The 26,292-nt window shown below is 39.5% G+C and overlaps 1 protein-coding gene across 1 annotated transcript in view; it reads right to left on the reverse strand.

The window, feature by feature from the left end:
• Positions 1-26,292, reverse strand: part of ADCY8 (adenylate cyclase 8) — a 277,968-nt gene that overhangs the window by 36,542 nt on the left and 215,134 nt on the right. The window contains 1 exon segment of the mRNA XM_033203020.1: positions 16,839-17,011. Coding sequence (XP_033058911.1) covers positions 16,839-17,011 — 173 coding nt within the window.

Raw genomic sequence — 26,292 nt, forward strand, 5'->3', positions numbered from 1 at the left:
TTTTCCCTTTTCTGTTCTTGCTGGAGACCAGCAGAAACAGCCCAGGGCTCAGGGAAATGGGGGCTTAGCACCAGCTACCAACACCAGTTTTTCATCTAGCTTTATGCTGAAAAACCTTCCCAGCTTATACTGGGCCAGGCACAGTTCAACTCATCAGGATTGGACAGGGACTTAGGTGTGAAAATGTACATTCTTAGGGAGGTATTATGCATATGAGGGTTAAGAGAACCAAATAACTCTGTGGGCTGGGACAAGAGTCAAATCTGTGAATACCTTGGAGAAAAGATGTTAACAATAGATGATACTAATTATTATGCTTCTATAACCCCAGAGAAGCACACAATTATTGAGCATCTACTGTGTGCTAGGCATAATATTCTGGGATGTAGAGATGAAGAAGGCACATTGTCTCTGTCCTCGAAATATTAAGAGAAATAATCAAATACACAGATAATTTTATAATATGATACACTCCATGGAAAGGGTACATCCTTGTTGCAACAGGAATACATGGGAAAAAAAGCAATGCAGGCTGGGTGTTCAGGGAAGGCTGAAGAGCTGAATCCTAAAAGACAAGACTTCACAAGGAAAAGGTAGGATGGATTCTCTAGGTACAGGACATCTATCTTGCTTAGCTTGCTGGTTTATAGGTCTCTAGTATGGGGATAAAAAATAAATGTCATATATCATGTTTGAAGCCACATGTAGACTCAGGAAGAGAGAGTGCTAACAGAGCTGTCCACTGTGAGTGCTAAAGTGAAGAGGGCTGGACTGTGAGCCACACATTGTCACCCTGCATTTTAGGGCTGAGGAATCATCCATCTATTCATGAATCCATCCATCCATCCATCCATCCATCCATCCATCCATCCATCCATCCATCCTTTGTTCCATCCTTCCAGCCATCCACAGTCACCATCAAGCTTATTTTGAGGACATAGACACAATCCAGTACCATCGTTTTTATGCTTTCATGTCACTTAATTCTCTAGCCTCTGAAGTTTGTGGACTCCTGAAAAAAGAGGGAAGACATGAGGTTTGGACTCATGAAGATCCAGGTTCCAATATCAGCTTTTCTATTGACCAGTTGTTTGACCTTGGAAAAGTCATTTGACATCTCTGAGCCTCAGTTGAATGTATCTAACAGCGTTCACCTCTATAATTGTGAGGGTTAAATGAGTTAATCATGGTAACGTGCTTGGCACAGTGTCTGGCCCACATTTCTCCCCTTGCCACCCTGTGAAGCACCTGGCACATCATCTTGCTCACAGTGGTGGAGCTTTAAAAAGTCACTCGCTTACATTTCTTAGTTTGAATGAGCACGTCCTACGTTCAGCTCCTCCTGTGACTTCTTCCCAAACCCCTGCTCTGCCTGGCACTTTGGATATCCTTCGCTTTGCCATACAGAAGACGTTTTTTAAGCCCAGAAATTTATCATTTGAAACACATTTTCAAGAGAAAACATAAATACCTCTTGAATTATTTTGAAAGCAGTGATTGAACAAAAATGGAAAGATGACTAAACTCAGAAGAAAAAGTAAAAGAAAATTATGAACAATCTTTGAGTCATTCACTGAATTTCAGATGGTGAAAAAATAGCCTGAGCAGAGACTGCAGAATATGATAGTAAGTCAGTCAGGCTGAGGAGCATCCCAAAAGAACTGTGGTTTGAAATTAGAAAGTTTTTTTTTTTTTTGTAGTTTCAATGATTCCTTAAAGAACTTCCAAAGAGAGCCAAATGACTGAAATCTGTACTGTATTGTAATGCTTTCCTTGATATTGGTTGTCAGGGACTTAAAACCAAGAACATGTTGAACTAATTTATTTGTATTAATAAAATCACCGAGTTAATACTACCATCTCTTTATGCTAATAGAAAGGAACATTCTTAAGTGAAAACCCATGTAGCATAATGTAATTTTCAGGGCTATAACAGTCTTTAGAGATCATCTTATCTGATATATCACAAAAATTAATATTTGAGTGTTATGCATTACATAAATATTTATGCTAATTATAGTGAGTTTGGAAACTAACAAAAGTGCACATATAACAAAATAAAAATTGCCCTTAAGCCTACCACCCAGAGAAGACAATGGTTAACATTTTGGAGTTAACTAAATGTCATTTCCTTTTACCCCATACAAAAAAGTATGTTTACAAATTTAGGATTGCATAGCTCTCATACTGTTTTGTAAGCTACTTCAGACTTAGTAAAAATTATGAAAATGATTTCAAGTAATTAAGTACCTTACACTGTGCACTTAGCAGATTTATTCTATTCCATATTATGTGCACCACACATAATGTAATATGTCTTGAATCCTTTTATTTTACAGGTAGAGACAGGCCCACGGAGGAGTAGTCATTTTCCCAAGGTCACACAGCTCATTTGTGTCGGAGCCAGGATGAAAACTCATATCTTAGGCACCAAATTCAGCATGTTCATTATAGCACATTTGACCCCAAATTTTTAGTTTATTATTAGTTCCCAATGCTTCTATGACACTCATAATAAACCATTCAGCTTGAATTTATCTTTTATTCTGTTGTCATAATAATGACTGTACTCGTTAAGTGCTAATTTTATGCCATACTCCAATACCTACTTTACATATTCTGCCTACTAAGATAGTATTATCCCCATTCTAGAAAAATCCAAGACTGAGATGTTAAATAATTTAACTTAACTAGCTAGTGAACAGTGAAGACTAGCTATCAATACAGATCTCAGTGATATTTTTCAGTAGCTACAATGCCCTCCTCTATGTACCTACTTATAATTGCTTGCCCGTAAGGTCCTAAAGGATAAAAATAATGCCTTACTCATCTATAAACCTGCAGGCCTAGTAAAAGCCCTGAATGTAATGTGTATTGAATGGATACACGGATGCATTCACGAAGGTCATGTGATGTTGGACAAATGCTATTTGGCTTTGACCCTACACGTGGATTATTTCCTGGTTGTTCATTCCTCCTGTCGACCCTGCTCTTTCATGTGGACTAATGCAATAGCTAGAACTGGTTCAATAATTGTGGACTCACTGTAAAATGAAAATGCAGGGGTTTCTTGAAATTTTTTTAGAGAATTTCAAGATGGTGAAAGCAGGGCATTGAACAAAGCCAGGCCCTTCTGAGTACACAGCCCTATGTGAATACACAGGCCACATGTGCATGAAGCTGGCCATTGCAGTTGCCTCCCAAATAGTCTTTCTGCATCCATTCTTGTCCCCATCTAGTCCTTTAGTTGTAGCAGGCAGTATTCTTTTGAACAACCCCAACTTCTCATTGTTTAAAATCCTTTTGTGCATCCCAAAACCTTCTTGATTCTTTTAAATTTCATTTTCAATTGACACGTAATAATTGTACATATTTATAGGGCACAGAGTGATATTTCAATACATGTGTACTCTGTGTAATGATCAAAGCATGTTAATTAGCATATTCACTACCTAAAATATTTATCATTTCTTTGTGAACATTCAGAATCCTCTCTTCTAGCTATTTAAAAATATACAGTAAATTATTGTCAATTATAGTCACCCTGCAGTGCTATAGGACACTGAACATATTCCTCTTATCTAGTTGAATTTTGTATCTATTAACCAACCTCTCTCTGTAGGAATGACTGATGTGTTATACAACACACTGCAGGTGTCTGTTTTCATGATTGGGTAGCAAGTCCTGCATCACTTATCTTAATTATACTTTTGTGGCACTGAATTTGAAAATGTAGCATTTGCCTTGAAAGGCTGAAGATGATGGATGGGAAGTGTGTCCAAGTTCAAGTGTACTGTGCCTTATGATTTGTATTCATATTTTGTATTGTGTAACTGAGACTGATGAGGTGCACTTGGCCCAAGTTAAGTAGTTTCCATCATAAACCTGGAAAAGTTCCTGTTTTAAGGCTGAGCCTAGAGAATATCAGTTCTGCTTCTAAAAACTCTGATGTGTCTTTATGCAGACATTGTTTTCTGCAACAGTATGGTCACTGATGAGGCACTTGAGGATGGAAATCTTGAATCGTCTTTGAAGAATGTGGCTGACCTCTTCACTGTGTCCTGCCCATACTGACCTAATTTTTACTTTTTAATTGAGCAGACCTTGAATGATTTACTCTGGTGTGGTCTATGCCTGGTCTTTCTGTCTCTCTGCCTCATTATTGATTCGTCAGCATAGTGGCCACACAGGCGGTCATCCTGTGACACTAAAGAGACTCAGCTGCATGGACTGAAGTTATCCTGGAGGACTACTTCCCCAGGATCTTTCAGCCACAGTACTGGGCATGGCAACAAAGTTGGAGACCTCCTAGGTTTATTTTCACTTTTCTAAATATTCTTGTATAAACGTGACAGTAGGACTGGAAATGGTTCAGTGAAAAGTACATTGAACATGGTTGGCATAAAGAACTGCATTCCAGAGCTGGCTTTGTCATATACTAGTAGTTCATAGTTCCCTATCATTAAAAGAATACTGAATCTTCCTACTTTTGAAAAGAGGAAGATGGCACTCACATCAAAAGATTATCAAGATGTTTAAATGAGATTATAAGTTAGAAAGAGACGTGAACTATTAAGCATTGTATACACATGAGAGAAAATTGATATATGGCTACTATCATCAGTCTTTACAATTCTGGTTATTTATGAGGACTGTGTGGACCAATGAACCTTTCCAATGTAATGAACAAATGGGAATCAAACGGAAACAATTTAGGTCAGAAAAAATCTTTTCCCCACCACATGGCTTCTAGATTCTGCCAGTGCCAATTTTCTTTAATTCCCTCCAAATGCTTTTAGATAAGTGTTTTTCCTATGTATTATCCATTTTAACTCATTCTCATTTGTGAGAGCCTCATCTGGTAGTATATTTTATGTCTGAAATGCCTTCAACATCTAACATTATTGGTACAATCTTGCAAGGACTATTTTGGTAACCATGGCTTATCTGCAACCTGGAGACCTCTGAGAAGCCCCTACACATGCTGTTTAGCCCCCCGATGCCAGAGAGTGGAAAGAGCAGTGTTATGAATGAAGTTGTGGGTGTGTGGGGTGGGATGGGGTGGGAGGCAGCTAGATACCAAAACAAAAGGCAGAGGTGGTATTTGTTGCTTTTGTAAGCACCTTCTTTGTAACAACAGGTGCATAGTAGATCTTAAGACATATTGTTGAATTAAAATATACGTTCTTGATGTTTTGCTGGAAGCAGAGGAGTAGTATGAATACTGTCGATATAGGAGTTAAGAAATTTTTTAGGTAGATAGTGAGGGTATGGAAGTCTTCATTAAGGTTTTACTTTTAATGAAAAGCATCCCCAAATTATTTTCCTTTCTAACAAGGGCAGACTGTAAAATCCAGCTGCAGACACAGATGCTGGCAAATTGTGCCAACCATGTTCAAGATGGTGGCACCATCTTCTCTTCTCTTTGTCATCCACATGTACAGTAAGGAGCAGACAAGATGGTGCTGGTCAACTGGAAAGCCATTTGCATAATACGATTAGGTTGGGGTGGCCAGCTTTCCCCATGCTCTATGTAAACATCATACCTGATCGAACTAATCTGTGAGCCTGTGTAAATCAGACACCACCTCCTCAAACCTAGCTATAAAATCTGGCACATCTGCTGCTGGTCAGTCTTTCCTCTCAGAAGTCCCCTCTCTCACTAAAGAGAGAGCTAGTTTCCTTTCTCTTCCTTTCTCTTTCTTTTGCCTATTAAACCTCCACTCCTAAACCCCTTGTGTGTGTCTGTGTCCTAAACAGACACACACAAGGGGTTTAGGAGTGGAGGTTTAATTGCAAGACAACAAACCCAGGTATCTACCCCAGACTATGTAGCTGCTTCATACTGGGGACTTCACCTGGGATACCAAGGTACAACATTCATTTAAACGGTGAGTAGAGGAGTGGACTCCAACTCTGTCCCTTCATTTCAGAGCTCTTGGCCTCCATTTTAGAACTAAATCAAATCAAATCAATAACAGGCATCTGTCAGCCAGTTAAAAATACGGTTAGTGTTGCTGCCGTTCTTAAAGACTCAGATATGGTGCTTACTGGGGAGAACATGGAGAATCCCCCAGCACCCACAGATTGCTGGGCATGTTGGCCACGTTTGAACCAACCTCCTTTCATGGAGGACTTAGCCATCATGTGGGGCTGGAAGAGGTTCTGGAGCAACTGAGGATTTCTGACTGGGGCTAACCCCTGGGGTTATCCAAAGACGTCTGAACTGACTGCAGCCTCCAACTGCCTGATAGGGTGTTGGCAACAGGATCTCCAACTTTCCTATTGTAATTTCCTCCTTTCCTGTCTGAGACAGCCATGTCTCATATCCTCTCTGTGTATGCAGTGTGGGGAAAATTTTACAGTTCAGGGAAGTAATCTTGTTTGGCAAAATTAGGTAATGTCATAGTAACCGGGCATATAGCTCAAGGGAAGGCGTACTTGTGATTTTTGAGGGACAGAGGGTCCCTCCCCACCCACAGTGAGTATCTCTCTCTGTCCTTGGTCTGGAGGTTACATGGCAGTTCCAGGTCTCTCTCTGCCCTTGGCTGGAGACCACATGGCATTTCCAGGTCTCTCTCTGCCCTTGGTCTGGAAAGCGTGTGGCACTTCAAGGTTAACAGCGCCATCTAGTGGAAGAGGATCTTGTCCATGAGGCAGATTGTGGGTCTTCTTCTGAAACACCCTAGCTTCCCAATTCTCCCTTTTCGTGCCCCCTACTGAAAACCACGCTTTATGCTGCTTTGGTGAATGGGAAAATTCTGCCTTCAACAATTAGGAGTAAAATATCTTCTGAAACCAAATTTTAGTCTTGATACTGTCCCATCAGCAGATAAATGGCCATTTGGTCCCTACATTCTTTTAAAGCACCTATTATGCCTCCAATTAGAATGGTATTTACTTAGTAAGGGGGTTTTAAGTTTGGAAGTTAACCAGAACCATTCTTGAAGGGTGAACACTTTAGCACAGGTGATAATGGCAGGATTCAGAGCTCAAACCAGCACACTTCCTCTATAAAGGGGGGAAGTACAATAGTTGCCCAGATGCGAATGTCACATAGTCTCTCCTGAGATCCATTTTGTTTTGGCGGGGGGAACCAGGCAGGTCACACAAGTCTAGGAAGTCAAAGGGAAATCACAGGCAGAGGACTAGAGTTGCATGGGTGAGCATGACAAATCCCAATCACCTAGTTCCTCTGGTTCCATGGCTGAGGTCATGCCTGCAACCACAGGTGGCACATTCAACAAGGTGCCTGGACACAGGAGCCACGGAGGGAGAACAGCAGGGAGGATACCCCCACTGTCTTCCCTTCCACCCTGGGTCATACCAAAAGGAAGGAGCCTAAAGGGACATCTTTTTCTCACCTCTCTTTCAAAATAGGTAACAGGCAATCTTCAGCTTGCACCCCTCTGGAGTGCATTCTAAAGCATAAGAACTCGTTTTACCCTGAGACTTTGAAGAAAAAGTGGCTCATTTTCTTTTGCACAAGGGCATGGCCTTTTTACAAGACCTTTGCATTCATTGCAAAATCAACTCAGCCCTTTTAGTAGTCACATCAGGCAGACCCAAGAGGAATGATTCCCCAAAACTAGAAAAGCAATTTCTGGGGGAACTATATGAGGCAGCTATTGGTTGTCCCAGTCCTTACAGTCCACTGTATCTGGGGCCACCTCCAACCATGCCACCAGCTCTTCCACCTCCACCATCTCCAAAATTTCCCACTCCCCAACCTTCGCTCTTATCCCTACAGGAAACGCCCAATGGAGGCGATGCCACTAGGGTTCAAGTTCCCTTATCATTGAAGTCTCCCTTAGCAAATAAAGGGAGACTTAGGCCAATTTCCTGATGACCCTGATACGTATATAGAAGCCTCCCAAAACTTTGATGTTTCACCTCTCATGGAGGGATGTTATGCTGCACTTAAGCCAAACCCTAATGGCAGCTGAAAAACAGGCAACTCTGCAGGCAGCACAGAATTTCAGAGATATGCAGTATGTCTCCTATGGTAGGCCAAAAGGACAAAGAGAAATTAGCAAATCCAAAGAAACACCTTTCAAGATGTTTCCCCTGAAACATCATTCCCAACAGGAACAGAAGCAGTACCTCTTGACACCCCTTTTTGGAACCCCCAGGTTTAATATGGTGTTTTTCCTTCCTTCATGGTTTAAAAGCTCCTATTTCTTCTTTTATAATATTCCTCCAAACTAAGAAAAGTTAATATCCCCAAACTTTAAAATGCTTTGCTTAGAGTTGAGCTAGGGGGAAGGGCGTCCAGGAGCCTGACATGCCAGCAAAAGGGTAAAAGTTTTTTTTGTTTTAAACCAGTCAAGCTTTTGGCTTCTCTCTCCCTGTGAAAGCTGGTAAAGAGGATAATAATAATCATTGTTTATATTCTCCATAAAGTTTTAACTAATGAGAAAGGCATTTGTGATGCTGATCTCAAGCTGTAGCCAAACTGGTGTGCTTTGTGTATCTTTATGGTTCTGTCAAAAGAAAGGGTACCTTAGGTTAGGATGCAGACCCCGGACCCCGTAAGCCTGCTGTTCAATCCAGCCCAACAGAATGATCAGTAACAAACTTGGCTACAGGCTGTCATCTTGTTTCATGTCCTTGGGAACATGACCTGTAATCAAATGGCAATACTTTGTTTTAGTCTCTGCCATTTTACAATGGTGGCTGTCTTTCTGTACTAAGTCAGCTACTGGGTGGGGGCCACAAACTCAGATAAGCCAGTTTATTGATCTGGGTGGGCATGCTGATCCATCAAGGGCAGGGTTTACAAAATATCTTAAGCACTTATCTTGAGAGCAGTTTAGAGAGGGTCAAAATCTTGCGGCCTCTAGCTGTGTGACTCCTAAGCCATGGTTTCTAATCTTGTGGCTAGTTTCTTGGTCTGGTTCCCAGGCAAGAGGGAAGTATATTTTAGGAGGAGGCTGATATCATCTTTGTTTTGGACTGTGAACCGTAAACCAGGCTTCTCCCAAAGTTGGTTTGGCCTACCCCAGGGAGGGGCAGGGACAGCTTGGGGGCTGGAAACAAAATGGAGTTGTTTGGGTTAGATTTCTTTCACTGTCTCAGTCACAATTTTTCAATAACATTTGTAAAGCTGCTTATCATCCCTTTAAAAATACCTCATACACTTGAGGTTAAGTCATAACCTAATTAAGGCTTGTTGGTTTCACCTGGGAGGTTACTTTTTGCAAACTTTAAAAGCTGAAAATGTGAACTGCTTGGTGTAGCTAAAGTCAAGTAACAAGGGATTTAAAAATATTTTCTTAAAGAGCACTCAGACTAATTAAAAGTGGATATCCAAGTGACAGGTATATTTAAAAGGCCTTGATGTTTTTCTCTTCTTCGATCTTGTTTTCCTGGAAGAAATTTTTTTTTTCTTTTCAGTTGACTGGATTATTTTTCTTCATTTTTTTGTCTTGTGACTTTTAATGCACATAAGAGAAACCCTAAGATAACTTCTAGTAGCCTGGGACTCCTTGGGAAAAACAGAGAGGTGCCATAGACCTTGTTTTGGGGAAAAAAACCCTCTGTTTTCCTCATGAAACGTCAGGAATTAAAAGCAGATAGTTCCCTCTCAAAATCAAAAGCTCTGTTCTGTTTTGCATTGTATTATCTGACAGTTTTGAGTTTTAGGGGTATCAAATTACTTCATATTATGAGAGAGCTTTGGTGTGTAATAACTAGGTAGGAAATATATTTTAAGGGATGACTAATAGTAGTTATGGAGGAATACTTAATCCTTTGTACATTTGAATCAGAGAAGCATGCTCTTTGTCACCTGAAAGATGTGGATACATTCCCACTCTCCTCTGAGAGATGCGACTCCAAAGGGGGATGGGCTGATTACAAAGTAAGCCAATTGTCTTTGGGGTGCCTTGCAATGAAATGCATGGTAGAAGCACTGCACTGTCCTCTCCCACAGAATCTCCCTCCTTTTGGGGATGCAAGATCCAGTACAAAATGGCACCCTTAATTTTGGGGATCTGTCTGTCTTCAGCTGTGCCTGCATAGTATGCCCTAGAAAAGGATGCTTTTGTGACCCTGTTCCTCCAAAGGCTCCACCCTGAATCCAGTAATCAAATTAAGAAACTGGCAAATGAAAAATCTTATGAGTGCTGAATCTTCTGTCTGTGTCACTATATATGTGTTGTGTGTAATGTCTATAAAAATAGCTCTAATTGACTGGCTTAAAGAAAAATAAGTTCTTAACTATTTTTTAGTTAAAGTTATTATAAACTACGGAGATAACTAAACTTCTTTGTCAGTCATGTTTTTAACTGTAACTACCCTGAAAATTTTGTCATTCACAGACAATTGTTGTCTTGCTTTGTTCCTTCTCAAAAGGTGGTTTATAATCAAGCTATATGACTTTAACAGGTATTCACAAATGCAGGTTTTTAATAGTTTTGAATGTTGTAACATTGGAATGGAGAAAAAACCATATGGGGCTCATGAAGAACTGAAATGTCCACGAATGTCAAGCATAACAAGAGTTAACTAAATGGACTGCACTCAGAATGCTAAAAGAATCTTTTTGACTTTTGCTTGGAATATTGCTGACCCTTATTTTGTTTTTCAGAGTCAAGGGAACTTATTCTGAACTATTTATGGCCTTTCATAATTGTGTAAGTTATACTCCTGTGAACAAAATTTGGAGCATGTTTCTTTTTCTCTGTCTGGTTCCTCTAGAATTTGGAAAATATCTGTGAGTACTCTTAACTTACGGCAATATAGTTATTTGCGTAAGGTCAATAAGAATCCATTTTCTTCCTTTGCAACAGGACATAATTGGAAAAACTGGTTATTTTATCAAGGTTTTGACTGGAGTGGTATGCTTCCCTTTAAGAATTCAATCTCGACTTGCAGAGATGATAGAAGTCCCATGGGGAGAACTGGCCCCATACCTTGTCTACACATGCCCCATACAGGGTTCCTAACCTGTGGTCAGTAAATAATGTCACCTTCTAACAGGTCCAGGAGCTCCAAGTTTATCTTGGGATCTTAAGAGAAAAGAATCACCCAACTCACAGGTATTTGAAGATCCAAACCTGTGACTGGGCTTGGCTTTAAAAGGTCTTATCTGAGATTCCTTGTGGAACAGAGTTCCATCAAAGCCAGTCCAAAAGGACTATACAGAAATAATTATTCTTCCTGCACTTAATACAAATAATCAGGCCAAGAATAAGATTAAAGTTCATTCATAATTTGTTTTTACCAAAAATGAGGACTGGAGAGAGAAATTATGCTCCAAAGCTTATCAAACATTTGTCACTAAATCTTAGTCTCATTTATTGTTTTTAAGCTTTTTGCCTACATTTCAGACTGACCCCGCTCATTCCTATGAATCAAGTGGTGGTCTCCTGATCTTGGAAGAAATAAAAAAAGGATGGGTAATGTAAAAATCTAAATCAATATGCTAGTTCTGGGCAATTATACTGTAAATTCTGCCAGGTAGTGAAAGTGGGTGGGGTGCCCATAACTCAGAGGTTTCTTTTTTTGGAAAAATAAAACCAAGGAACTTCATAGACCCCCAAAAGGACATTCTATATCTTGGAACGTAAAATTTTAGATGGAAATAATCTACTACATCACACTTGTGGGAATTGCTATACTAAATCTATTTGCAGTGAGACTATATACTGTAGCAACTTCTAACTGGAATATCAGAGATTTTCCATTGCTGTAGTACTTTGCTTAATTATTATCCTTATAGCAGGGATAATAGTTACCAACAGAAAGGAAACATGAAAATTTTACTATCACTGAGTCTGCTAGACCTTCTTGTTGGGTTTGGTAATATGTCACACCCTGGCTATGCAAAGAAGGTTATAAAGGAAATAGATTTTATGTAAGAAAGGATCTTGTATGATAAATGCTTGTTCTAAAGACAATAGTTGGTTGTTTAAAAGAAGGATGTTTAGGATAAGTCAGAGGGTTTAAACATGTCATAGATGGTTCGTGGAAGTCATTAAAGGGTTATAAGGAAGGTAATACTTGTGCTAAAAAGAATAGTTTGTTGTTTAAAAAATACTTGTTTAGGACAAGTTGGAAAGTTTAAGTGTGTCTTAGATGGCCTGTGGTAGTCATGAAAGGATTAATAATTGCAGGAAAGATTTAGCCAAGGTTAACACTAAAGTGACTCTAGCCACCCAAATCCAATGCCACTTATCCTAAAAGGAATGTTACTTCTATATTAACATTTCAGCAACATCTGGTGGAGGTAAACCAGTGTTACAACCCATTGGAATGGCTGGCAGTAATCAAACTCCAAATGGTGCTGCAGACAGAACCATGCATGAATGTGCCTTTCTTTCAAGGACCCTTAGATTGACCCCAGCAGGAGTCCTAGCTGCTGTTCTTCACCCAACGCCCTTTTCAGCAGGAAGTAGCCAGAAAGCGTTGTCGTCCAACACCCCTAACAGCAGTTAGGGTTACCAATCCAGAGGGAGGAATGATACAGGAGTTAAGAAGAAATTACTTAGGCAGATAGTGAGGGTATGGAAGTCCTCAGTAAGGTTTTCCTTTTAATGAAAAGCAGCCCCAAATTATTTTCCTTTCTAACAAAGGAAAGCCTGTAAAATCAAGCTGCAGACATAGGTACTGACATTGTGCCAATCATGTTCAAGATGGTGGCTCCATCTTCCCTTCTCTTTGTCAGCCATGTGTACAGTAAGGAGCAGACAAGATGGCACCAGTCAACTGGCAAGCCCATTTTCATAATAAGGTTAGGGTAGAGGGGTCAGCTTTCCCCACATAATATGACATCATACCTGATTGAATCAATCTGTGAACCCTGTATAAATCAGACACTATCTCCTCAAACCTGACTATAAAATCTGATGCATCTGCCCCGACCAGTCTTTCCTCTTTCCTCTCAGTAGAGAGAGAGCTGTTTTCCTTTCTCTTCCTTTGGCCTATTAAATCTCCACTCCTAAACTCCTCATGTGTGTCCATATCCTAAATTTTCCTGGCATGAGGTGATGAACTTTGGGTATCTACTCTAGACAATGTGGCCACTTCACTGTCATTGTCTCTTCCAAACTTTAGACTAAAAGGAGGGTGGGTTTGTGAGGGAGACTCCCTCCCAGCACATCACCTACAAGGTGCTGCTAGAACCAGCAAAACTGATGCTCTTATTAAGTCTATTTTATTGCCTCCTTGAATTAAAAACATGCCCACTGATGAGTAGAAACAGGTGCCAGAACTCGATTCTAACCTGAATTACGATGCATTAATGCATTCCAATATTTTGCCTATGTTTTAAGAAGTCAACAAGGCATAGGTAGTGTGGAAATAGTATCTTCTGATGATCAGTTGGAATACATACCTAATGAAGACTATGAGAAGACAAAAACACTAAATGCTTTGGAGCAAGCCAGAAGGCTTGGGCAAATAGAAAAAAAAAACACTTTAAATGTGAAATATGACACAAATCCAAAAGAAATTGTGCTTATAGGTTGAGGAGCACATATTATAAGGACGATAATGAGAAAAAATTCTAAGGATTGTGAATGATAGTTGGCTTACTGTGAATCAATGATGTAATATGATTCCAAATGAGTTAATGCTTCTTTCAGTCACTCAATCATTTAATATTTCATTCTACAAATATTTAATTGGACACCTTGCCAGATAACCCTAAGTGCTTACTATATGAACATGAGTAATGGTCCTTGTCTTCAAAATTTCCTATTTTAATGGAAGAGAAAGACATGAAAATTAATTACTTCAACACAGTGAGGTAAATGCAGTAATAAAAACTTATATATATGGATTAGAAAATGAGGAATGGCCAAAGACGGTTTTGCCAAAGAGAGTGTAAGTTTGAATACAGATCTGTTATTTACTGGCCATGTGAACCTGGGTAATTGCTAACTTCTCTTAGCCTTTGTTCTTCAAAATGTTACTCTGAAGATTAAATAAAGCACATAAAATGCTTTATACACGTGTAAATTAGACATTAGTATCTAAAGTTTATAAAGAACTCATATTCTGGCTATTGCGAACAATGCTTCAATGAACATGAGAGAGCAATCTGAAACTATTCTTCAGTGGATAAATGGATAATGAAAATGTGGTATATGAACACAATGGAATACTATTTAGCATTAAAACAGAAGGAAACCCTGCCACTTGCTACCACATGGATGAAACTGGATGACATTATGTTAATGAAATAAGCCAGGCTAGAATCTGGGTCTGGGACTTCCCAGCCTCCAGAACTGTGAGAAATAAAGATCTAATATTTATATTAGTCTGTAGTATTTTGGTTATTGGCTGCCTGAGCTGACTAATACAGACAGATGATGTATATTTCACTTTACCTATGAGCAAATTGAGCACGGGGTCACTACTGGTAGGCCTTGGATTGTTGACAAAATTGCATGTTATCACTTATATGTGGAGTCTAAGAAGTTTGAACTCATAGAAGCAGATAGAAAAATTATGGTTACCAGAGACTTGAGGGGGGTGTGTGTGACATGAAATTGAGGAGATTTTAGTCAAAGGATACAAAATTTTATATAGGAGAAATAAATTCAAGAGATCTGTTGTAAAACATGGCAACTATAGTTAATAGCAATGTATTGTATACTTGAAAATTGCTAAGAGAGTAGATCTTCTGTGCTGTCACTATACACGTAAAAAGCATGTGAAGTAATGCGTATGTTAATTAGCTTGATGTAGCCATTCTACCACATATGCATAGATCAAAAAAATCATGTTTATACCATAAATGTATACAATTATTTGTTAATTAAAAACAAAAATAACTCTTACAAATTCAACAAGAAAATGATGAATAACCCAATAGAAAACTGAGTAAAGGATATGAGCTGGCAATTCACATAAAATAAAACCCAAATAGCCAATAAACAAACAAAAGATGCACAAGCTTATGCATAATGAGAGAAGCACAAATGTAAACAGTACAATAAAATGCACACTCAACCTAACAAGTATTTTAAAAATCTAACAGTATAAGTGGGAATGAGAGCAACAGGACCACTGCTTATAAGAGGAAAATCATGTCAGTCACATTGAAAAGCAATTTGGCAACATTTTAAAAAGTGGAAAATACAGATACCCTACAATCCAACAAGCCTGCTTTTATATCTACACCCCAGAAGATATGATCAAAGATGGTAATTAAAGCATTTTTTATAATAGGGAAACCTGGTAACAACCTAAATGTCTCTATTAAGAGATCAAAGGATAAACATATTTTGATATGTTTGTATTATTTCATATGTACAGACAACAACTAAAATGAAGTCCGTATACATCAACCTAGATGGATCTAGAAAGATAATATTACATCACAACAAAATAAATATTATAAATAATTTATAGATACAGCCCTAGCTATATGTATATATATGTGTGTGTATATGTGTGTGTGTATACATGTGTGTATATATATTATATATATAACATGGATGGGAAGGATATAAAGTATATCAGAAGTTGGATTTGAGGAGACAGAGGAGAATAATAGTAGAGAAAGGAATTTCAACATCTGAAACACATTATCCTTTTAAAAATGCATAAGAAAATATGACTAATTGTTAGCATTGTTTACTTCCAGGGGTTGGTTCATGGGCATTCATATTATTAGTTCTGGGCATATTTTCTTAGCCTTCTTGGATTATCTTGACCTTACTCTTTTCCTTTGACTGTTGGCCACTTATTCTGGCCTCAGCTAGTCCTGTGTGCTTCTAATACCAGAGACCAATCAGCCTGGACTGGCTCCTTCCATCACTTCTTGTGTGGGGTCTGTTTACCCCAGTGGCTGTGAAAGGGGCCAGGTGATGTCACCAGAAGGTGCATGCAAAAAGGGAACTCTTGCCAATGGGAGAGAGAGGGAAGGAGCCAGCAGACATATTTTTCTGCCATCCTCTGTCCTGAGACACTTTTTCCCACCTTAGAGCCTGCCCAGAGATATTTCAAATGGCTCTGCGAGTGGATTTTCTGAGACACCAGCTGAATCTCTTCACAGCACATGTTGCCAGCAAAATGTAGTGGTAACTTGCATTTGCCTCTCATCCTTTTCTTCCTCACTTCTCTTTTCCCTCACTTTCACTGTCTTGGGGTTTCATTAGCCTTGCCTTGGGCTGTTTTTCTCTAAGGAGTCTGGGTAAGATATTTTTTTTTGGACTTTTCTATATTTCAACGGTAATACATTTGTCCCTCAGCATCAGCCCTGTGGATACCAAAATCCATGCATGCTGAAGTCCCTTATGTAAAATGGTATAATATTTGCATATAACCTTTACATATCCTCCCCATGCTTTAAATCATCCTTAGATTACTTATAAAACCTAACACAATGTAAATGCTATGTAAATAGGTGTTATACTGTACTGTTTTTGTTTGTAATTTTTTTAAAAAAATATTTTCAATTTGAAGTTACTTGAATCCACAATGCTGTGGATATGCAGGATCAACTGTACTATCCTGAGAGAGCATGAGGGCTTAATACACAGTGGCTACTATTATTAAGATTGCTACAGCCTAATTATAAATAGATCCTACAAGTGTTGGAGCCACTAAATTTGAAGAAATTACAAATTATCAGACTTGGAGGAAACCTGAGCTACTATTTCGTCCAAACTTTGATTAATTAATCTGTAATTCACATAAATGATACCACTGAAAAGTCAGGATTTTTGCTTGGACTTGTAAACTACAGAATGCCTGATTCGAGGTGTAAGTCAATATCCAATCAGGCCGTAAGTTTAATAATGTGGCGGGCATCATTTTCCCAACGATTCCACTTCCCGCAGAAAGTTGAGCACACTTTGGACTCACAATGGGGGGGCACTTACTCTCCACTGTGGTTGAAGTTATCATAACGCAGAAAGAGGCCTGCGTAGATGGTCTCAGTGAGCAGGGCATAGATGGCGATCATGATCAGCAGCACTGCCAGCTTCAGGACGGAGTTTAGACGGAGGAAAACTGCACAGGTCACCATGGCCAACACCCCCGTGAAGACAAAGTACTGGAAACAGAGAACGCAGGTGGTCAGATTCAATGGGGGCAGCAGTTCCCTCTCCTAGCCATGGACGCTGGTAGGTCTTACACACATTTGCAGAGAGTTTCCATTTGGAGATCTCAAGGCCTGCTGTAATTCAACAGGTCCCAAATCAAACTCTTCATTTGCCTACTACCAAGCCCTACTTTATGGCATCACTATTCACAGCATTTGCCAAGCCAATAACTTTGGTTTCATCTTCGTTGCCTTCTTCTTCCCCACACAGGCCATCCTACATTGGTAGATTCTACTTTTTTTTTTTTTTTTTTTGAGATGGGGCCTCATTCTGCCGCCCACGCTGGAGTGCAGTGGTGTGATCTCGGCTCACTGCAACCTCCTCCTCCCAGGTTCAAGCAATTCTCCTACCTCAGCTTCCCCAGTAGCTGGGATTACAGGCACGTGCCACCACACCTGGCTAATTTTTCTATTTTTAGTAGAGACGGGGTTTCACCATGTTGGCCAGGCTAGTCTTGAACTCCTGACCTCAGATGATCCACCCACCTCGACCTCCCAAAGTGCTGAGTTTACAGGCATTAGCCACCGTGCCCGGCTGATTCTTCTTTCAGACCTCCCCTTCAGCCAGCCTTCTTCCACACTGTTTCTGTCTTAGTTCTCACCAACAGCTCTAGAATAGTTTTCTGGCAGCTTTGCCTGCAGTTAGCCCCAGTCCCCACCCCACACCTATATCGTTCTCTACCCAGTATTTCTAAAGCACAGATCTGATTGTGCCACATCTTAACTTGAAGTTATTTCATAGCTCTCCACAATCTCAAATTATATTCTCCTTTCTCAATAGCAAAGCTCACAAGGCCATGATATATCAGATTTCCTTTCACCCTCTAAACCCTTCTCCCACATCCCAGGGCCCTGTTACTCGACTCTCATCTATATATGCCTAGGGCTTATTCCTCTGGCAAATGTCAGCTTAGGTGTTCTTTCCTCTGAGAAGCCTTCCTCAATATCTCCAGGTACTTTTGGATCTTGCTTCATTTCTCCACAGCACCCTGCATAGACCAGTATAATACCTATCACCCTGTATTAGAAGTAACTTCTCAAATTGCAAATTTGGAATCAGCCAAGAGCTGGAATATTAGAGTAGCCCTTAGGTGTCAGTCTACCCCACCAGATTTCAGCCTTTTATGGGAAGCTCCCCAGCCTATTCCTTCCCTTAAGAGAGAAGTATCCTAATATATCATTCTGGATGGTAGATTCACACTCTGACTATTGGGAACAAAAAGAATAAAACTTGCATTATCAAAGGCTCATTTTGTGGCAATATTGTGATCTCTGTATACATTTTCACTTGTAACATTCAAAGTAACTGGTTAAGATGGGAGTCATAATTCCTATTTTATAGGTTAAGAAACCGAGGTTCATAGAGCTTAAGTAAATTGTCCAAGATCTCTTGGCTATAAAGTGGCATCTAGCTCACCAGGATGTAACCAACTCATATAAATGGGACTCTAGTTAAAATATTGGACTTGATCATTTCTAAAATTCCTTTTGGTCTTGTTATACATGGCTGTTTGTAACAACTTGTCTTTTCTATTACATAGAGAGACAATTTTTGTATGGGCAGGGGTGGTGGGTAAGAATTTCCAAAAATGTCTAAGTAATTACTGAAGATTGTTTACAGATTTCTAAGCCTAGCTGGTTAATTTATGCATCCTTTCAACAAATGTTGACATCGACAAGTGTGGAGAGTGTCCTGATTGCATTCTCTCTGAGGGCAAAAGCTCCATACCTTTGTGGTACATGGGGTGGACTCATGAGTGAAAAAGGCATTTCCTTGCCCTTAGGAGCCCAGTGTCTAGTGTCTCCTTTACTTCAGTCTTTTCCTTTTCCAAGAAATCTAATTATTTTCTGGTCTCAAATGGGATGGTAGGCTTTCTTCAGCTGTTCTTTAAGATCTTGGGGAAGATGTTTAGGTAATTCATTTTGATGCCTCTGTGTAGGAAGCTGTGTGTGAAGTGACTGGGCAATAAGAAGTTCATTCTCCAGAGCTCATTTTCTGCTGCAGGGAAACTCTAAGCCCCTCCAGTTTGACAAAGGCCAAAGAAAGAGGACTAGATCTGATGGGTCCCATTTCGTTGTTGCCTGTATCACAACAAAGGGTGGTGCATGGCTTTTTGCAAATTATGAATCATCTATTGGATAAAAAGCCATTGAAATGATTGTATTCTTGGAACAAAAACTTATGTGGTCACAACAGTTAATTTATAAAATGTAATGAGCATTTATTGTGTTCCTATTACAATCAACACATGGTGCCAGGCACTGGAAATTCAAGGGAGAGTAAGATGGCCCAGGCCTAAAGGAAGTTGTGGTCTAAAATATAAAGCAGACATGAAAACACCAGCAATAATCGTGGTGGAAAGTGCTTTGCCAGCAATGTGACCAAACGCAATGTGGGTACAGAGGAAGGACAAAGCATTCTGCATTTTGCAGGCATGTCTGAAGAAGGCTGTACAGAGGGCACGAGTTTGAACTGGACCTTGAAGGACAGAGAGGATTTCACATAGTAGAAAATAGAAAGGGATGGGCATTCTAGGAAGACAGAATAGCATGAATGCAAAAGTGTAAAGGAACAAGGTGTCAGGAGGATTAATTCCTTGGGTCTTGTTAGAGAATCATACAACTACTCATAAAGAGAGCTAGTAACAAAAGCAGAAGAAAAGATTTGAATGTGTTGCCCTCCTCCTTTCTCTAACAAGGCTGCTGAAGATATAATAGGCAAATATAATTGTACATTTGCACAATGTGTTGATGGGTCCTTCTCGTTTTGTTGCCTCAATCAATTGTGGCAGTATGCCTTCTTTACCCCCATCCCCCATTCCATTGAAAGGAATCACCCACTGCCTTACATGGTTTAGGTAACTTTTTACTTTAAAGTATAAAGGTGGATCTTTTGGAGGTGATATAAACCATGGGACATCAAACAGAATGAGGCTCCTGGACAACATCAGAGGAATCTCCTCTGTGCATTTCATACCTTGAGTGAATAGTCAGGGTGGGACCAGGAAATGGGAGAACAACAGGAAGCTATAGAAGTATTATGGCTTTGTAAAAGCTTTGGGAAAACATTTCTCTTTTGCTGGGTCTGGACCCATAAATTGCACATGTCCTGTAACATGGGAAGAAACTGGGCTCAATGCAATTACTTAGTCTCTGTCAAAAAACAAGCAATTTTTGTGTTATATTACTCTGGGAACTTAGAAGGCCCACAGCTCCTAAACTCTCCCGTAAATGGATCCTGGGTATACGGGGCTCATAGGTGTAGTAGGACAGAGTTAAGGGGCAAAACCACACTGTAAAAAATCCTCTTGCATGGAAATCTGTACTTTATTCTGCAGTCCATAAGGAACCACAGGTGAGTTTCATACTTGTAATGGATTCATTAGGTCAGTGCCTAAGAAATAAATTGTGGTAGGGAAGAATATACGAAGTATCAGGATTAATGGAGAAAAGCTGAGATTTAAGACAAGGTCTTGGCAGATCTACCCAATAAACTCAGCAAGATATAAAAATTGGATAACATTATCTAGTTTTATGGGGAGGTAAGAAATAGAGAGGAGTCAGAGATAGCACTAAGATTTCCACTTTGTATTAGTCCATTAAGAAAGAAGAAACTTAAGATAAAGTATGGGGAAAAGGCAGTGAGTTCTTTTTTAGGCCTATCAAGCTTTAGGTATAGAAGGGGTGATTCAGGAAGGATGTTCAGTGAGCAGTGACATAAATGAGGCTGAGATTCAGAAGGCAGATGGGGTCTGGAGACACACATTTAGCATCATGCAGCTGAACTTACAGGTGTGGAAGAAACCACTCAAGCAGAATACAAGTAAAGACAGAAGATACAGAGACTAACATTGAGAGCCTACCATGTTTGAAGGACTGTGGAAGAAGAGAAATAAGAATATTGATTAGGCATTGTTGGGGATGTGTGGAGGAGAACTAGAAGACAGTAGTGAAGAAACATGTGCCCGAAGAATAAAGAGCTCTATATACAAGAGTTTTCAGAGGAGCATTTAAATGACAACAAAAAGTCTTCAAAATAATTTTAAATTGGAAAGCAGGGTGTAAAATTATATATACCCTATGATTGCAAGAATGCAAAATATGTGTACACAGACATGACATGGCTTTTGAGTGGATTATTTCCTTTGGTAATATCCTTTAGTTTTATTTTAATGTGCAATATCAAATGAAGCAGTAGGTTGAATGGAGTGTTTTGGGGTAAATCCCTGTACTCCAGAGGACTCTGCCTAGGGTTCTCTGTTTTTTCCTAGACCTTTTAATGACAAAAAATAATAATGCCAAGTTTTGTATGAGAAATGTTAGGTAGTGCGCAAAGTTCCCAGCAATCTCTGATAAAGGAAGCAGACAAGCTATGCATTGTAAGTGCGTCACCTTTGCCTTGGGAAAGGATATAATGACACTTCAGTTTTTACTGTTAAAAAATTGGTTAGGAAAAAGAAGTTAAAGGCATTTCAGTAGGTAAAATAAAATGTAGACAGGAGAAGATAAAAAACCCCTACAGATGTGGAGGTGTGAAAGACACCAGATTCATCTTAGATGAACTCCAGGTAAGATGGGTGGAGGGACCAGCTGGGTGGGGGATGTCTGTAAATCAGCAATTAAGTTGGTGGAAAGTAGATGTAATAATTAAGCCTAAATATTTATTGGGCACGTGTTCTGTGAATGACGTTGAATGACTTTATGTGTTTTGTCTCATTTAATTTCTTAAATGATTCAAGGACAGGTATTATTCTTGGGTCCACTTTACAGAAGAGAGGAAGTGTATATAACACTTTTCTTCTTCTGAATACACAAGGTTTTCTTCTCTCAGATATTCTGGCTTGGGAAATCAATTTCTTCAATGTCTGTACTGAAAAAATTGGAATCTCATGATTTGACAAGGTATTAAGGGTAGCAACAACTGAACCTGTTTCCATAAAAAACAGTTTACAAACTAAATCATGCATTATTCCACAATTGTTGACTGAGAACCCACTATGCACCAAAAATTGTGCCAGGCTGGAAGGACACTGTCAATGCACCATAAATTGCCTTGGCAATATATGCACAATTTACTCTTAGGAGGAAGAAGAATTATTTTGCACAATGATAACTGACGAAGGAATTGAGCATCTACCCACACAAGTCAGACAAACTGAATTCCCTGAAGCTATCTGGCTGCTGCCAAAATCCCATAACATCTTGAACTCATGGGACAAGAAGGAAAGAAATCAAACAGATAATTTTTAAAAGTTGCTATGATTCAAAGAAATCATCTGGACTTATTGCTTTACACAAAATCTGATTCTAAGCAATTGTAGCTCTTGGTATAAGCAGCACAGTGAAGTGTGTCCAGGCAAATGACAGAAGCTGCTCTGCTTCTTCTGAGACCAGCCTGGACTCTCCAGAAAGTCGAGCAAGGAAGGTATCATAAACCTAGGGACCACCACAAGGTGCTGGGAAGATAGCCGGTGTCTCCAGGGTGTTCACTGGGTTGTGTTAAGTAGGAGAAAAGAAAATTTTGTATGTGGTTTGTGCTCTGGTACATTATTAATGGTCCTTTGGTTCATTCAAGATGCTGGTTTTCCAAGGTTGTATTTTTGAAAAATCTTCTGTTATTCATATCATTGTCTTTTACTATGCAATATGTTCCCCCTACCCATTTTATGATTTTGTCTTTATTATGGTTTGAGTAATTTGATTATGATGTGCCTTCGTGTGCCTGTGTGTGTTTATATTGAGGTTTTGGACCTACGGATGTATGGTTTTCATCAAATGTGGAAAAATTCATGCCACTATTTCTTTAAATAGGTTTTCAATCTCCTTGTCTTTCTCTTAATCTTTCTTTTAGGTTAGGAGCTAGGACTCCAATTATACATACAGTATGCTGCTTGAAGTTGTCCCCAGTACTGCTTTTATTTTAATTTTTGTATTTCATTTTGGATACTTTATATTGCTATGTTATCAGTTTCACTATTTTTTTCTTCTGCACTAATTTTGTCTATCATGAATACAGTTATAATATTTATTTGCTTGGCTGGGTGCAGTGACTCATGCCTATAGTCCCAGCACTTTGGGAGGCCCAGGCAGGTGGGTCACTTGTGGCCAGGAGTTTGAAACCAGACTGGCCAACATGGAAAAACCCCATCTGTACTAAAAATAATGATAATAAAAATCTTAGTTGAGTATGTTGGCGCATGCCTGTAGTCCCAGCTACTTGGGAGGCTGAGGCACAAGAATTGCTTGAACCTGGGAAGTGGAGGTTGTAATGAGCCAGGGTTGTACCACTGCATTCCAGCCTGAGCAACAGAGTGAGACTCTATGTCAAAAAAAATGCTAATTCAAATATACACAGTCAAATCTGAGTTGGTCTTTTTTGGTTGACATTTTTCCCCTTGTTATCAGTCATATTTTCCTTCTCCTTTTGATGCCTGGTAATCTTTGATTGGGTGCCAGACATTGTGTATTTACCTTGTTAAATCCTAGCTATTTTTGTATTCCTATGAATATTCTTGAAATTTATTCTAGGCCACATATTAAATTATTTTAAAAGGTTTGATCTCTTTGGATCTAACTTTTAGGATTTTAAAGGAAGAATCAGAGAAGCATGTGATGTAGGAACAATTATTTTACTCTACTGAAGCAAGACTTTTCTGAATACTCTAACCTAGTACCCCATGAATCTTTTTCAGTCTGACTGGCGGGAACAAAATTATTCTCAGCTCTGGGTGAGTTCCAGGCACTGATCCTTCCAGGTGGTTCTTTTCCCGTGTCAGTTTCCTCACGTGCATGCACTGATTGAACCCTTTTCAGATCTCTAGGTTTTGCTCTCTATGCAACTTCCTAGAGTAGTGTGTTCTGTAGACTCTAGCCACCTCGGTCTCCCGGGACTCTCAGTTTAGTATTCTGAAATCAGGGAGTCCACCTTGGTTTCCTCTTCCTGAGCCATAGTCTAAAAACTCTCTTCAAGCAATAATAAAGCTCAGGCAATCACTTGCTTCCTGTCTTTCAGGATTATTGTCCTTCACTAGGATTATTGTCCTAGTGCCTTGAAAACTATTGTTTCATATATTTTGTTTGTTTTTAGTTATTTCAGATGGAAAGGTAAATCTTGTTCCTGTTAGTCTATTGGAAGAATGCTTCCTTTCTCTTTAAATATTTAAAAACACACATTGTGGGCCCTGTCCTGCTGGGCCCTTTGGTCAATATTGAATAGCTATACAATATTATCTTCACTCCTTAAGTCAATAAATTTGAGAGGATGGAAAGGATGTCCTAGATAAATAAATCAACGGTAGGAAGGATGGAGTGTGAGTGCTAAGATGACACCATAAGGGTATGTGAGATGGCAGGAAGGAGAGTGCTAAAGGAGTTGGGCCTGCCAAACCACATTATGGAAAAAGGGAGGCTTGAAGGCTGGGTAGGACCTGAATAAATGGAGAAGAAAGGGAAGGAAATGCTAGCATGCCAAGATACAGACGATCACATCTCTATGGAAAAATGGGCTCTTCAGGACCCTTTAAAACCATAGAAAGCTCTGCTCTTGCAGATACAGTGAACTGTTTATTCAGATGTGCCAGAGCATATAATAAAGGGGCGTGATTCTAAAATTAGGGTCTTCCCACTGAGTCTCCTGAGAACCACATCCAGGTGTTTGAGATAATGACACTCTGGGTTTGTGCATGTGATTTGCATTCATTTCACAAACCTGTGCCTTTCTTTCTCCTCGACTACTCTCCAACCATGACTGGAATATAGCTTTCTTCACTTTCATTCCTGGCGTCTTCACTCTTTTTTAGCATCTGACAAGCTCTGAATTTAGAACTAAATTATACTTTATATCATACATTGTAAAAGCCTCATTTTTTATATTACATCATCCTGTTTGGTAACATGTTTTTGGACTGGATATTATTTCTCATAGGGTGAGGCAGAAATGTCAGGTATACATTTGAAGGAACCAAGGCTCACAAAGATGAAGTGGTTTGCTTGGGGACACATACTTGTGAGTATGTGAGTGCTGGGGAGTTGGATTAAGTCTTTCAGAAGGTCTGAATATCCATTTTAGTTTGGCAATGCCTAGTCAGTGAAGCGTGTGCACACACATACACATGCACACATATGCACACACACACACATACATACATGTATCAGAATGGCAAATAGTGGGTCAGATCAGGTGGTTGTTGCAGCTGGTGAATTTGGCCTGTGGCCATAGTTTGCTGACTTCCTGAACAAGTTGACCCTTTCATTGTGGAGAAAATGGTAACATCAATCCATATTCATTTTATCTCACTTTTAAACATTTCTATTTTTGAGTGTGCTTCATAACATACGCTAGTATATTACACACGGTTGTTCAGGTATGTACAGGTGTTTGTTTGATGATAACATACATTGGCATTACATGCTCAAAGCGTTTTTGCTAAAATAATAAATAAATCATAGCTGATATTTAATGAGCAGATACTTTGTGGCAGGTGTGGCTTCTAAACACTTTATATGGATTAATTCACTTAATTATCATACTCACCCAATAAGGAAGACCCTACTTTTATCCCCATTTTACAGATAAGGAAACTGAGGCACTGAAATAAAGCTGTGTGATCAAAAATCTTACCCACCACCTTCTTAGGATTTGCCTAATCTCTGAGTGCTGTGGTCTTGTGTTTGGGGGTTCAGGTGTTGGGTCAAGGGTATACAATATGAATTCAAAGTGATATGTGGGCACAGATAAATAGCTGCTTCATGTCAGATGCCATGTGAGGAGCTAAATATTTGCTAACCCATCTAGGCAGGCACCATGAGAACATATTGTTTAACTCCACAGTAGTCATGTAAAGAAGGTATAAATTTTCCCATTTTACAGATGAGGAAACTGAGGTTCAGAGAGAGTAAGAACTGATTCAAGGTTCCACTGCTAGCAAGTGAGGGGGCTTGATTGGAAATGAAATACAGCTTTTGCCTAGCTCTGACTCTCCAATTCTGGGCCACTTACTCTGTCCAAAAGTTGAGACATTTCCTAAGCCCCTCAAACCAAGAATTTCTCAGGGAGCCATTGTCCCACAGAGTACACTAAGCTGGGGCTCCACTCATTCCTAGGTGGAAGGAAGTCCCAGGGCACATGGTCTGGCGATGTAGCCCCTAAACGGGACTTAGTCCTATCCTGTCCTGCATATCCTTAGTAAAGTCTAGTTTCTCCTCTAGGGACTAGGCCAGATAAGGAATAAGGT

Source organism: Trachypithecus francoisi, unplaced genomic scaffold (genome assembly GCF_009764315.1).
Source record: "Trachypithecus francoisi isolate TF-2019V2 unplaced genomic scaffold, Tfra_2.0 Lachesis_group7, whole genome shotgun sequence".
Taxonomy (NCBI): Eukaryota; Metazoa; Chordata; class Mammalia; order Primates; family Cercopithecidae; genus Trachypithecus; species Trachypithecus francoisi.